The following is a 15,184-nucleotide window of genomic DNA, read 5'->3' on the forward strand; positions in this document are numbered from 1 at the left end:
AAATTTCAAAATATAAAATTCAAATATTACCTCATGCATAGTCAGTAGGTAATTAAGAATGGCCTGTAATTCATCTTCCTTTACTCCAGAATCCTTCAAAAACATAATACAGGTATCTTATGTTTACATGCAAAAAAATGTTTAAAGAGAAATTATACACATAGATTTGTCAAGTTGGTCAGCTACTATAAATATAAAAATATAATGTAATAGAGAATCTAAATGTAAAACAAAAATTTGGGGAAGCACTAATACATCAGTGCTCCAGACCACGTAGAGGTCAAAAGAGATTTAACATCAGCTTCCTGTTTTCAACACCTTGTATAATATGATAGCCTACTTACTAAAGCTACAGAATCCTGAAGTCAGCAAAAATAGTAAGTAATGATAAATTAAAAAGTAATATCCACACCTACTATGCCTCTAAATACAGAAGACATCTTTTTGACTGAAATTAAATGTGGAGAATAAAATGAACAGTTTCTGAAATTATCAAGTTAAAATGTCAAGTACCTAAAAATTAAATAGTCATTTCACTGGGGGAAAAAAAAAAACACTGTACTTTTAAATATGAGCTCATTATGAAAATTTTCAACCTGTTCTATGAGTATATTAATCACTAAAAAAGCTGCAATCTTAAAAAAAAAAACCACACAAGAAGAAAAGAAATTGGAAAATAAAAATAGTATGCATTGGGAATGAGCAATAAAACAGACAATTCAAAGGATACTTTTTTTTAATAAATGGAAATAAGATATATGAATCTGAAAGGTATACTAAAAGTTAGGTTCACTTGCCATAATCTTAAGTGACAACTAATAAAGCATTATAAAATCATATAGGAAAATACTGACAAAATATTGGTAACAACTACATTTATATATTGCTATCTTATAAAACCAAAATGCCTTTTTTAGAATGACAAATTTTACTTTACCTGTAATAGAATGAAAAGGGACTAAATATGACCACTTCTAAAGGCTCATACACCTACCTGGTACATTTATACAGAAATACTATTTCTCAAAATCTGAATGTCAGGTACAAGGAGCCTGCTAAAAATGAAACCTCCTTCAGGAGTATAGTGCCAAATACTAACAGAAACATAGTAAATATTTGTGGAATGAATGAACACACTTGAGCTACTAAAAAAATTTATATAACATAAAATACAACTACCAATCCCTAATTCTGCAACAATTTATATCCATATAGGCTCCAAAAAAGAACCAGAACAAACATGGAAACATCTTTCAAAGTATTTTCCAATGTGTAACCATAGTAACCAAGCAAAGAATAAATAAAACAAGATTGTATTTCATGTGAAATTATAAGCCACAATACACAGTATGCTACAGAATAAGGAATGTGAACTCACCTTCATCACTAATTGCTTAATGAACATCAACAAGAATGCTCGTAGAGAAAGTATTTCTTTTTTACTAGGTCGCGGTCCATCTTTCAAAAAATACACATACACAGTTAGTATTTAAAGGACCTCAAAGCTGTCAAAGTATAAAATTCTTATTCCCACGAGTTTTTCCATTTGTTTGTAAGAAACATAAAGGTCAGTCTCCTACAGAATGACCTCTTTTATGCCTCCAGAAAGACAAGTGTTCAATCTTACACGCACTGTATACACAATATTTCAAACATACAAACAGGTTATGTTGAAACTACAATGAAGAAGTTTGTACTTTGAATAGGTCAAAGAATGTCCAAAACATAAAAATGAGGTAACAAATAAAATTTGTATTCAATAATAATACATTTATTTTAATACTCTGAGAGTATTAGTAAGGTAACAGAAGTTTACAAAGAAAAAAACAAAGGAAAATCTAAACTGTCAATGTTATTATTATATACGAATTCAGTATGACAAAATTTTTCTACTGTTATCATTATATAAGCTAATATAAAAATCTGAAAAAGAATGCCTCACCACACGGTATCATTCATGAAGAAGGGAAATACTATGTTGACTGCCTCTGACATCTCCTTCTCTGCTTGGAAAAGTCCTTGGTCACACATGGCTCACATTAAATCAATTTTCATGTCTCAAACATATAATTTCCAAGTAGAAAGCTTTTGGAAACCAAACACTCATTGTTCTAAGATCCTAAGTTAGGAAGCTGTTTGCTCATATATTTTATAATTTTCCCCCCACTAATCACTATTTACAGATAGTTCTTAGACCACCAAAGCATAGGACCACCATGACCTTGAACAGATCAATGAAAATAGGAAGAAAATTGTTTAAAATTTGTTCCATATGATTCCTAGACAAAAAAAAAATAAGACTATAAGACTACAGTTAGAATAGGATCACAAAATTCGTCCAGTTCTCTCATATGAAGAATGAGACTTTCCCAAGGTCACTAATCAGTTATAAAAGGCAGGCAAGAATACAAAACTAGCACCTAGGACAGTACATGCATGGTACACCTACAGCACCATGAAATAGTCATGAGAAAATTCTGACCCAGTTCTAGATCCGCCACAACCTTGCCAGCTTAAAAAGTTCACAGCTTGCTAAATTACAGATACCAGATTCTCTGAGGCTAAACCAAGCTTATTTTGAAAGTGATATAAAAAGTAGTATGCCAGTGTGAAAATCTTTGTAAATCACTAAACAACCAAAGCCTCTTACTACAATGAGAATGTATGTTATTGACTCCCCAGCATCTATTTCTTAATTTCAAGCAACAGCCCTTACTTTTTCCCAAGTGACTGAAGTCACCTTCACTTTCAGACCATGTCTTTCAAGGTAGGGGATGCTTCCAATTCTAAGCAATCAGAGCAATTACAACCACAGAAATGGGCACATGATATAATCAAAATCAATGAACAACAGAGAGACTAAAAGAGACTTTCACTGGAAACACTTTATATAGGCAGATGCTCTTACACTGGATTTAAGTTGTTATGGATGTGAAAGTGGACCAGCTGCTTGCTAGTACAAAGGGAGCGAGTATGTGAAAACAGTCATCACAGAAGAACTGGTAAATGCAGTGAGACAAATTCAGTCCTATGGTCATACTCGGAATACCTGTATCAAGTTGTATCTGAAACTGCCAGTTTACACGAGCTGATTACCTCACTTTATGATGTAAGCCAATTCCAAGGAGACTGCTATAGTTACAAACAAAAGAGCCACTCTATGTCAAAAGTTTTATTTTGACCCCTTATATGAACTGCTGGTCATGTTGAATGAATATTGCCCTTTCAGCAAGTTAGTCCTCATTTTGTAAGAAAATAATTACTAACATTTTGTAATTTCATTACATCTTTAAGAGAAGCAGATAACTCCTACTTCTGTAAGAAACCCCCATATTCCCAAAACACCATTTTCAAGGAATCTCATTGTGACAATCCATCTCGCATCAATTACTAAAAACTAATTAAAAATTTCTTGGCATTTTCAGTGCCTTACAACAACCATCCTAGTCATATCAGCTCCCCAAAAAACTCACATCAGCACAAGTAGTATTCTTCCATACAAGTAGCAAGTTATTAAACTCTAGAAACCACAATTTAGGACAAACTATTAACATTACCAATGAGATTAAAATAAAATTTTGCCATAATGGAATATAGAAAAGCTGCCCAAATATATGATCGTACTGGTTAAAACAAAAAGAAAAATTAAATCCTGATTTGCATTTGTGTAAACTAATATACAGACAGAAATTATATACCTAATCCTTTTGGGGTAATACCACTTCGATCCTGAGGATTCACTGCCCAGTAGTAGTACTTCAGCGTGTGCATGATGAGAAGCACTGTTCCAACTCTCCGAATGGTGTTATATATGTTGACTGTACCAATGAATTCCGTGGACAGGTAAGTATAGAGCATCAATTGAACCTACAGAATAAAAATGAAGAACTTAGAGAACCCCACCAGCATTTTATCTGTTTCCAGTAACACTTTCAGGCTGTTTTATTTTCACCATGCTTCTTCCAAAAAGTAAAATGCTGACCCTGATAATAATATTCATATTAGGTAACACATACCCAGTGACACACAAGCACATGCACACACACTGCTTATAATACCAAACCAGGTAATTTCTTCTTTTATAGCAGCATTATCAAATATGGAAACTTTTTGCTGCATTATTCCATGAAAATAACTTTGTGATTCCTATTTAGCAACCAGCAATTATTCCTAAGCATGTGTAACCTCTTTATAATAGACTTATTACTTACGCTATCTATGCATAGTTGTTTGAAAAATCTAGAATTTCTTTCAAATATAATATTTGCAGAAAATCAGGAGCTGAAATGACTCAAAAGAAAAAGTACTAGTAACGCAAAAGGAAAAAATAAATAGAACTAAACCAAAAGAAAACCACAGAAAAAGATATAGAGCTTAACTGGAGTATTAGAAAAACAGAATTCTATGACAGTAGCTCATTACAAGAAACATTCCAATCTAGCATTTTCATCATAACATTAAAATCTCTCAACATGTGTATCATGTCCCCTAATTTGGAAAGGATTCAACTAATCTCATTGATAAGTAGTCTAAAAAATACATAAGCAGTTATATATTTTTATATTAACTTCAAAATATCACCTCTTCATGTGTAAGAGAAAGAAATAATACAAGTGCTACCTCACCACTGCACATTTCATCTTAACAAAAAATTAGCCCACCCCGGTGGTTCACGTCTTGTAATTTCAGCATGTTAGGAGGCTGAGGCGGGCAGATCACTTGAGGTCAGGAGTTTAAAAGCAGCCTGGCCAACATCGTGAAACTTCGTCTCTACCAAAAAATACAAAAATTAGCCAGGCATGGTTGTACACACCTGTAGTTTCAGGTACTCAGGAGACCGAGGCAGGAGAATCTCTTAAACCCAGGAGGTAGAGACTGCAGTAACCCAAGATAGTGCCACTGCACTCCAGCCTGGGCGACAGAGTGAGACCCTGCCTCAAAAAAAATTTTTTTTTTAGTGAAATTATGGGTCTGAAACTCATCAACTATACTCCATTACTTAGAGCAGCAAAAATAACAACTGCTTTTGCTCTACGCTCATGTTGAAATCAAGAATTTTTCATTTTATTGCTAGAGGGTATATTTTATAAGCTGAACAACTTTAAGTATAGGACATACATTCTGCCCTTGACCATAGACCAAACTACTGATCATTTATAATTGAACATTTATGTTACCTTCCTGGACAATGAGGGCATTTTCCTTTTCAAACCTGCAATGTACCTCAGTGTCACCTACGGATTTCTTTAGAGAGCAAAAAAGTAGGTACCTATCTTCCAGGTGCCCCACAGATAAACAATCAAGGCTAAATCAGAGTGTCAGTGAATAAATCTAACATGGTAAAAAGGTGGCAGGTTCTGAACCACGTAAAAGCAGGGTTTGGAAGATCATTGTAATTCACAAAACCATATATGTGTCTATACGCATACATATACATTGTGATCTACTGATTTGCTGCAAAATGTTATTTTGATGTAGCTACTGCTGTTCAAATTGATAGGCCCAATCCACTCCTCATTGAGACAATGTGACATGGCTCAAATTCTTAACCATGTTGTTTCAGTCCTTTAGCAAATATTTACATCTAACTATATGCATAACACTGTATCATGGAAATACAATGGCACATATGCTGTCCCTAAGTAGCTGAAATACAATTGAAAAGATAAAAAAAAAAAAAATACACTTATATTTAAGCAAAACAAATCAAAGATAATAAATATGCCCACCAAAACATGAAAAAAGTCATGAAGCAATATGTAACTGAGTAACATACAGCTATGAAATATTATTAATTCAGAGGACAGATAAATTATTATAGAATAAACTGAAATCATAAAGAAAAGCTTCACTAAGAAAGTAGGCATTAAGACAGGCTTTGAAGATGAGTAGTAGAAGAGACAGACAGAATACAAGAGAAAATTTCAAGCAAGAAAAATGATGGTTGAAATAAAGGTTTCCCTAGAGTTAGAACAATGGTTCTCAATCTTGACTGCACATTAAAACAACTGGAAAACTTTTTTTTTTTTAAATACTGATGCCTGAGTCCCATCCTAGTGAGGCAGCAGAATAGGGTCTAGAGGCAGGGAACCTAAGGACTTCCTAGAACTAAATCAAATGGAAACACTACTACAGCTATGACAAGAAATATCCTCTCCATTTAATAGGGCACACACCAAGTAAATGACTTTGTAACTTTACTGCATTGTCTTCATTTACATAGGGCCTACATCAAGCAACCAGTGGAAACCTCTAGAGGTTATTTAAACCCCAGAAAATTCTGTAACGGGGCTCTTGAGCCCCTATGCTCAGGCCTATTCCCACACTGTGGAGTGTACTTTCATTTTCAATAAATTTCTGCCTTTGTTCCTTCATTCTTCCCTTGCCTTGTGCATTTTGTCCAATTCTTTGTTCAAGACACCAAGAACCTGGACACCCTCCACCGGTAACACCAGACTGATGAAATCAGAATCTGCAGTGGAAGTGGTGGGATTCTATGTTTGTTTGTTTTTAAAAACCTACCCCAACTGATTCTATTAGCAGTCAAGACTGAGAACCACCACTGTAGGGAAACCTTTTGGTACCTCCCTATGCACTGAGGATATTTCCATTTTTAAGCTAGAAAATCTAGAAATAATAACTGACATGAAGTCCTTAGATAAGGAACTACTTCATTTTGAGAACAATGGGAAACCATTAAAACTTCTGGGGCTAAGGAATGATAAGAATCATATGTTAGGAAAATATTGGGGTTGGGCATGGTGGCTCAAGACTGTAATCCCAACACTTTCTGGGGCTGAGAGAGGATTGCTTGAGGCCAGAAGTTCGAGACCAGCCTAAACAACAAAGCAAGACCCCGGTCTCTACAAAAAATGTAAAAAGTTAGCTGGGAATGGTGGTGCACACCTGCAGTATCAGCTACTCAGGAGGCTGAAGCAGGAGGACTGATTGAGCTCAGGAGTTCAAGGTTGCACTGAGCCATGGCCATGCCACTGCACTCCACCCTGGATGACAGAACAAGACTCTGTCTCAAATTAAAAAAAAGAATATGTTGGAATTCTGGCAGAATAGTGATAAGTTAGACAAAGAAATGGAAAACTGGAGAAAGTTAGTCTATTGAGAATGATACTGTGGTAAAAGAAAAATGAACAGAGGCTGGGCCTAATGGCTCACACCTGTGATCCCAGCACTCTGGGGGGCTGAGGCAGGTGGATCACTTGAGCCTAGGAATTTGAGACCAGCCTGGGCAACATGGCAAAACATCATCTCTACAAAAAAATACAAAAATTAGCTGTGTGTGGTGGTACACATCTACAGTCCCAACTACTCAGGAGGCTGAGATGGGAGGATCACCTGAGCTGGGGAGAAGGAGGTTACAGTGAGCTGAGATCACACCACTGCACTCCCACTTTGGTGACACAGTGAGACCCTGTGTCAAAAAAATAAGTAAATAGAATTTAGTAGCAACATATAGAGATGAATGAAAGACCTCAAGATTACTCATATGCTAATTATGAATAAACCTTCCCTCATTCACTCATTATGTACTCCAATAGCCACACAAATTGTGTGTTAACATCTGTCTTTCCCACCAAATCTAAATTCTACGAGGGCAAGTATCAAGTCTATCTTGTTCATCACCATATCCACAGCATCCACCATAAAGTAGTCACTTAACAAATATCTGTTGAGCACACAAAGGACCATGGTAGACAAGAAAATTCATCTCTCCTGCTAGGTCATTAAAAAGATGGTCTCTGAGCAGATCTAAGATAAATGGAAACTACAAATCACTGGTAGCTCCCTTTTCCAAAAGCAAAGCTTTTCACATCCACACATCCAGACCTTCAACTTTTACCCAGAGGTGGATTGACCATGAAGCTGATAAAGCTTAAACTTTATGACCACTGATCTATAAATGTTTCTTCCAAGACCCTAAACCTAATTTTGTATGCATTATATTGTATTCTTCTTAAAAAATTTCCCACATGATAAACATTTGACCTTCAAGTCAAACAAAATTTGGATCTGCCCTTTTTTATGACTGTCTTTACAATAAAATAAAAGTGGATAAAACCCCTTGTGGATACATAAAGCAGATGACTAAAACAGGAGAAAATGTTAATATTATCAACTCAACTGCAAATTCTAAAAAGGAAATTGAGGAAAGTTATTAAAAAGTAGAAGATAAGAAATAGGGTATAATAATACTAGGAAACTAAGAAAATCATAAGATGAATTTTTTTAATTCCCCTCCAACTAAGTATCTAATAAGAGTCTTTCTGACCACATCAAAAGAGACACAAAGCCTTACAAATATGCTGATCAGTAAGACAAAAAAGTGTCTAGTAAAAGATTTAAAAAGTAACTTGAAACAATCCTCAAAAAGAAATAAGACTGAGGGTCATGGAAGAAAATGAAGTCAAATTTGACCTGGAGATAAAAAGCTACAACCTCCAGCTGCCTCTTTTGATGATTTCCAAATGGCAATCAGAGTCAGCAGCTGTTTTTTCTCTTTAACATTTTAAAAGACCAGCTGAAAATAAGATATTAAGACTCTAGAAAAGCAAAAAAAAGTCTGCAGACTTTTTTCTGACAACTAGAATAAGTAGGTGCTATTCCAACTTAAACAATGATACACACTGCAAGTGGACCAAAAGGCAGAAGGGGAGAGAGGAAAACTGGGCTTGAAAAAACACAACTTCTAACAAAAATTGTAGATAAGATACAATTATGCAATTTAATACAATGTTCTGTTTCAAGTTATGCTTAATACTGCCACTACTGAATTTTTAGGACAATGTATTACAACATTAGGATTTATTAAAGATTTTGTTCATACACCTTATCACAAATTCATTTACATTCACATAGAGCTAATTGGTTTGTTGTTACAAAACTGAAAAAAAAAATTGCACAAATGTTTTTATAATTTGAATTAATGTGAAACTAAAATGATTACATGAGACTAGTATATCATGCCTTCAAGGAAAAAGTGACATTTCAGTGGTACCTGTAAGAATGAAACTCAGTAGTTCATCACGTTGGAAGGCAAAAGTGTGAAGTAAAAAAGAGAGAGAGCAGGCGCAGGGTGAGTTCTTAAGAAATAGAAAAAAAAAGAAAAATATATATATGCATATTTACAATGGAACAAAGCTACAGTTACTAGGAAACATTATTAATTACATTAAAACTGTCTAACTTTGATTTACATTTAGTAAATGAAGTCTCTCTCAAATAAAACTTTATTTCATTTAATTTCAGAAAATAAGGACTATACCTGTATCTTTTAAATAATGACATTTACACAGAATATATTCTTTGTATGTGTGTATATATTCTTTGTATATATTAATACACACACACACACAGATTTGCAATTTTTCCTGAGGAGTAAAAAAGGATGCTTAGTCAAAAAAAGCAATCCACTGAAGTCTTGCAAAATAGTACATTAAAAAAAAGAAAATCCTCTTAATTATCACTCTTCTCAAGCACAAAAACAGCAAAGATAGTAAAACAATATCAATATATAGATATATATTACCTTGGCTGGGGTATGAATCCATATGGCAGGATTAAGAAGAACATGATCACACAACTGCTTGAGCAGGGGCATCCCATTCTGCAGATTACTTAGATATTTTGAAAATGCAAGGCAAAGTTCAAGTACCGCTCTGCTGACATGAGATTTGGAAGACTGCAAAAAAGGTAGTTCAAATGTTATTACAAATTCAAGTCAAAGTAAGTGAATTACAGGCTATCCCTACCAGGAAAAAAGTTGGCCCACAAATTATGCTCAAAGTTAAAGATGCCATGAAGTTCACTATCACATTTGTTTAACAGAGGAATGGAGGCAAGGTAAAACAACAAAATGTTATTTTAGTTTGGGTAATTTTCTGTAACCAAGGAGACATTCTTGCAGACAGAATTCCTTAGCCACTTAGAGAACAAATGTATGGCCTGTAAATTAAGAATCAAAAACATAAAATATACTTTACCTTTTCAAGGCTATATCCTATTACCAAGAAGCCCTTACAGGCAAGCATCTGCTCCTGCATAGCAATTGAGTTCTTCAACAATTCCATGATAAAGGCCAGCAAGGTTGAACTACAATTTTTTAAAAAGGCAACGATTAAAAAACATATTCTATTTTTTTAAATTAGGTTAGATAGATGTAACCCTTCCATTCACCTTAATAAAAAGTTCTCCATTTCAAAGAAATTGAAGCTCCACTAAAACTGCTTCCAACATTACATCAGAACTAGATTTTTAATGTAGGACTAGGAGTTACTCAAATATTTATTTCATATACTTTATCCCAAACACATTAATAGGTGAATTACTTAGAAACAATGACAAATGTTCATGATATAGAGAAAAATGAGCAACTTCCAAAAACAACCAATAACAAATACTTATTAAAAATATAGTAAGGCCTTAAAGAATAGATATAACTTAGATAAGCAAGTATATACAACTTTGAAGTGTTAGGGGCCAAAAGGTGAGAAAAGACAGTGGAGCAAACAGAGTAAGGTGTAAATCCTCAAAATGTGTTAGGGCTCCAGACTTGCCCAGTCTGAATGGAGCAGAGGGCATATGAAGAGAAAGATGAGAAAGTTAACTTGTAGGCAAATCTGAGGTCCTTGAACACTAATTTAAGAAGTTTGTTCATTATCCCAACAACAAAATTGTAATTCTTCAGTCAGTCTTGAACACTTTTAAAACTGAACAGGGGCTACAACCATGCTCTACTACCTACAATTTTTAAAGATTCCCAGAAGGGAAAGGAATAAGGTCAGTTGTTACTGCCTTCTCGGAGAGAAGTCCCACCAAAAAAAAAGAGAGAGAGAAAGCATGACTGGCAGCCAATCTCCACCCCCACATCAGTGCTTTCACTGCCAGCAATTTCAATAAGGGTGGGGGGGGTTGGGACAGGGGGAGGGCAGGGAGGGAGGGAGGAGAGCAGTGAGGGAGAGGGGGAGGGCATGGAGGGGGAAATGAGGGAGGGGGCAAAGAGGGGAGGTAGGGGAAAGGAAGGAAGGAAGGAAGGAAGGATGGGAGGGGAGGTGGGGAGGGGAGGAGAGGGGAGGTGGGGAGGGGAGGTGGGGAGGGGAGGAGAGGGGAGGTGGGGAGGGGAGGGGAGGGGAGAGGAGGGGGGAGGGGAGGGGAGGTGGGGAGGGGAGGGGAGGTGGGGAGGGGAGGTGGGGAGGGGAGGGGAGGGGAGGGGAGGTGGGGAGGGGAGGGGAGGTGGGGAGGGGAGGGGGGAGGGGGGAGGGGAGGGGGGGAGGGGGGAGGGGAGGGGGGAGGGGAGGGGGGAGGGGAGGGGGAGGGGGAGGGGAGGGGGAGGGGGAGGGGAGGGGGAGGGGGAGGGGAGGGGGGGGGGGGGAGGGGAGGAGGGGGAGGGGAGGGGAGTGGGGAGGGGAGGGGAGGTGGGGAGGGGGAGGGGGAGGGGGAGGGGAGGGGGAGGGGAGGGGAGGGGAGGTGGGGAGGGGAGGGGAGGTGGGGAGGGGAGGGGAGGAGGGGGAGGGGGGGGGGGAGGTGGGGAGGGGAGGGGAGGTGGGGAGGGGAGGGGAGGTGGGGAGGGGAGGGGAGGGGAGGTGGGGGGGGGGAGGGGGGAGGGGGAAAACTGTAAGTAAGCCCTGTTAGAACACGGAACAAAACAATTCTATAAAGTATTAATATGTCAGGGTAATTTTATATTTTTTAAAATATAAGTTGACAAATACTAGATTTGATAACTTTTTCTTTTTTAAAAAAAATTGTTACCTGAAAATAATCAGGACAAAACTATTCCATTATTATATACATTGGTGGTAGACATCAAGTTACATATAAAAGCAAAAATCAAAGGGAGAATTTCAAAATGAGAGAATGTAAAAGTCATTTAAATTTCTCAAGTAACAAATGAAACAATTTCACTACAAATGAAACAATAATTTCACTATATACAGTTTCACTAGAATATACAGCCATGAGAAATGTAAACTCCTTTCCCACATCCCTTTGTCTTTTTTAGACTCAGGACTACAACACGAGAGAAAAATGTGCTAAATGTACAATCTAATTTTTTTTAAAAAAGACTAATTCACTTCAGATAATGCCTTTAAAATTTTTGGCTTCCAATTACATAAATGGAATCAGTAATAAATAATTAAAATATGAAAAGTTCCATAATAAATCATTAACAAATAATTTAAAATATTTCAGAAATTAAAAATGTCTTATTGTATTATGGGTAGTAAAAAAATTTTAAATTTAGGCAAAAAAAGTATTTATTTTTGAGTAACCCATTATTGCCATTTATAACATTATTCTAAAACCAATTTACTGTGTTTCTTACAGCTTCCATATTTCCTACTGATAAGTAAGAACTTGAGTTAATACTGACATAATTAATATAGTCTTGTAATACAGTTTATAGTTCACAAGTTTCTTTAAATTATTTTGACTCTACAACAAAACCTGAAAGACAAAATATTGTATAGCTCAACAGTGATGAAAGTAACCCTCACAGCAAATTAAAGAAACAAAAGCACTCACCATATAGTCAAATCAACCTCATCAGACAAATATTGCCTGTAATCCAACTGTGCAAAAAGTGGAAATAGTACTTGTACTCCTCCAATTGAATGCATTGCACTTTGGATGGAATGTGTTAAAACTGCCTTTACATCCTTGTAAGATCAAAAACACAGTAAAGACTTCAATGATTTCTTTTCCAAAACAATTAAAAATAAGGCACAACAATAAATGCAGAAACACTAAAATGTGACATTCCATGTATTTAACAGAAGCTACCAAATACATCTCAATAACACATCAAAAATTACCAATATAAATTTTCTTAAAAGATCACAGTTAGTACCTGGAGCATGAGAGCATGTGGTGAATGAACAAAAATTGAAGGGTTGTCCTTAGGAGATGATTCAAGGCAAAGTTGGGCATCTGTAGCCCGTGGATTGTATGTGAACGCAATGGCACTAGAGAGTTTCCCATCATACAACAGAAGTTTGTGATGCTCAGCTAGGAAAAGGTCGCTTTCTGCTTTGAATTTAAATGTACCCTAAGAATTAATTAAAAACAGTTAAATAGTATGCCACAAAAAGAGAATCTAAGTACAAATCAACACAGGTGTAAAATTTTAAGGAGGTAGACCGTTGATAATCTTTTAACAGTATCATATTGTTGATAATCTTTTACCAGTATCATATAAGAGGACCCCTCTTTGTTTACTTCTAAAATTGGCTGAATTTAAAGATATAATGGAAATCAAGTCAACTTGACATTAAAACCTTACCTTAAAAATGTAAAAGTGACCAACAGATCACATTTTATCTTTTTTTCTTATACTCTTTTTTCAAAATTGTGGTCAAAAGTATATAATATACAACTTACCCTCTTAAGTATTTTTAAGTGCGTAATTGAGGAACATTAACTGTATTCATATTGCTAAACAGCAAATCTCTAGAACTTCTATATCTTGCAAAACTGAAACTCTGTAGCCATTTAACAACTCCCCATTTCCTGCTCCCCATCAGTCCCTGACTACCACAATTCTACTTTCTGTTTCTATGAGTTGGACTCTTAGATACCTCATATAAGTGGAATCATACAGTATTTGCCTTTTTGTGACCAAAGCATTTCATTTAGCACAATGTCTTCATAGTTCCTCCATGTTTTAGCTGATGACAGGATTTCCTTGTTTTTTAAGGTTGAATAACGGTCCTGTGTGTTTATGTGTGTTGTCTGTCACATTTTCTTTATCCATTCATCTGCTACTGGACATCTGGGTTACTTCTATTTCTGAGTTATTGAAAATATTACTATGAACATGGCTGGGCAAATATCTCCTTGTGACCCTATTTCTTGTGTGAAAATATGTCTCCGTGATCCTCTTTTCAATTATTTTGTATATATCCCATAAGTGAGATTACTGGATCACATGGAAGTTCTATTTTTAATTTTTTGAGGAACCTCATATTATAGCAGCTGCACCATTTTTCATTCCCCTCAACAGTGCACAAAAGTACCAATTTCTCCACATTCTCACCAACACTTGTTATTTTCTGTTTTCTTTTTTGAAGAGTTATTCTAAATGGTGAGGCGATAGCTCGCTGTAATTTAAATTAGCATTTTTCTAATGTCTAGTGATACTGAGCATCTTTTCGTATGTTGACTATTTTCATATCTTCTGTAAAGAAATGTCTACTCAACTCTTTTATGCATTTTTAATTGTTTTGTTGTTGTTGTTGAGTTATAAGATTCATATATTCTGGGTATTAATCCCTTATCAGACATATGATTGCTAAATATTTTCTCTCACTCTGTAGGTTACCTTTCCACTCTGCTGGATATTTCCTTTGATGCTCAGAACTGTATAACTTTGACATCATCTTATTTGTCTGTTTTTGCTTTGGTTGCCTGTGCTTTTGGTATCACAATTACTCAAGAAATCACTACCAAATTCAATGTTGTAAAGCTTTTCCCTTATGTATTCTTTCAGGAGTTTTACAGTTTTACATGTTACTTTTAGGTCTTTAATCCATTTTCAGCTCATTTTTATATATAACATATAATATGAATTAAGCATAAAACTTTTTTTTCTTATTTTTCGCATCTGGATATCCACTTTTCCCAACATCATGTGTTGAACACACTGTCCTTTCCCCAATATGTGGTCTTGCCTCACTTGTCAAAGATCATTTGACCGTATATGCAAAAGTTAATTTCTGGACACTATATTGTGTTCTTTTGGCCTATGTGTCTAAGCAAGTCTAACACTGTTTTCATTATGTATTATGACCTTGTAATAAATTTTGAAATCTGGAAGTGTAAAGCCTGCAACTTTGTTCCCCTTTTTAAAGACTGTTTTGGCTACTGAGAATCCCTTGAGATTCCATATTAATTTTATAATTGTGTTTCTATTTATGCAAAAAAATGCCATTGGTATTTTGATAAGAACTGCACTGAATCTGTAGATTGCTTTAGGTAGTATGGATTTTTAACATATTAAATCTTCCACAAGATGAACAAGGGATGTCTTTACATTTATTTGGGTCTCTTTGTCAGCAACATTTTGTATTTTTCAGTGTATAACTCTTTTGCCTCCTTGGTGGAGTCAGGGTACAGCTCTTTTGCCACCTTGGTTGAGTTTATTTCTAAGTATGTTATCCTTTTTGATGCT

General features: G+C 35.8%; 1 protein-coding gene across 3 annotated transcripts in view; it reads right to left on the minus strand.

The window, feature by feature from the left end:
- Window positions 1–15,184, minus strand: part of LRBA (LPS responsive beige-like anchor protein) — a 787,299-nt gene that overhangs the window by 668,269 nt on the left and 103,846 nt on the right. For all 3 annotated transcript variants that reach the window (XM_033215458.1, XM_033215456.1, XM_033215457.1), the window contains exons 10-16: window positions 12,866–13,063; window positions 12,541–12,674; window positions 9,999–10,107; window positions 9,545–9,697; window positions 3,699–3,867; window positions 1,379–1,458; window positions 31–93 (exon numbers count right to left, since the gene is read on the minus strand). In XM_033215458.1, the coding sequence (XP_033071349.1) occupies window positions 31–93; window positions 1,379–1,458; window positions 3,699–3,867; window positions 9,545–9,697; window positions 9,999–10,107; window positions 12,541–12,674; window positions 12,866–13,063 (906 nt within the window). The remainder of the gene's footprint in view (window positions 1–30; window positions 94–1,378; window positions 1,459–3,698; window positions 3,868–9,544; window positions 9,698–9,998; window positions 10,108–12,540; window positions 12,675–12,865; window positions 13,064–15,184) is intronic.

The sequence above is a fragment of the Trachypithecus francoisi genome, unplaced genomic scaffold, assembly GCF_009764315.1.
Source record: "Trachypithecus francoisi isolate TF-2019V2 unplaced genomic scaffold, Tfra_2.0 Lachesis_group1, whole genome shotgun sequence".
NCBI classification, from domain to species: Eukaryota; Metazoa; Chordata; class Mammalia; order Primates; family Cercopithecidae; genus Trachypithecus; species Trachypithecus francoisi.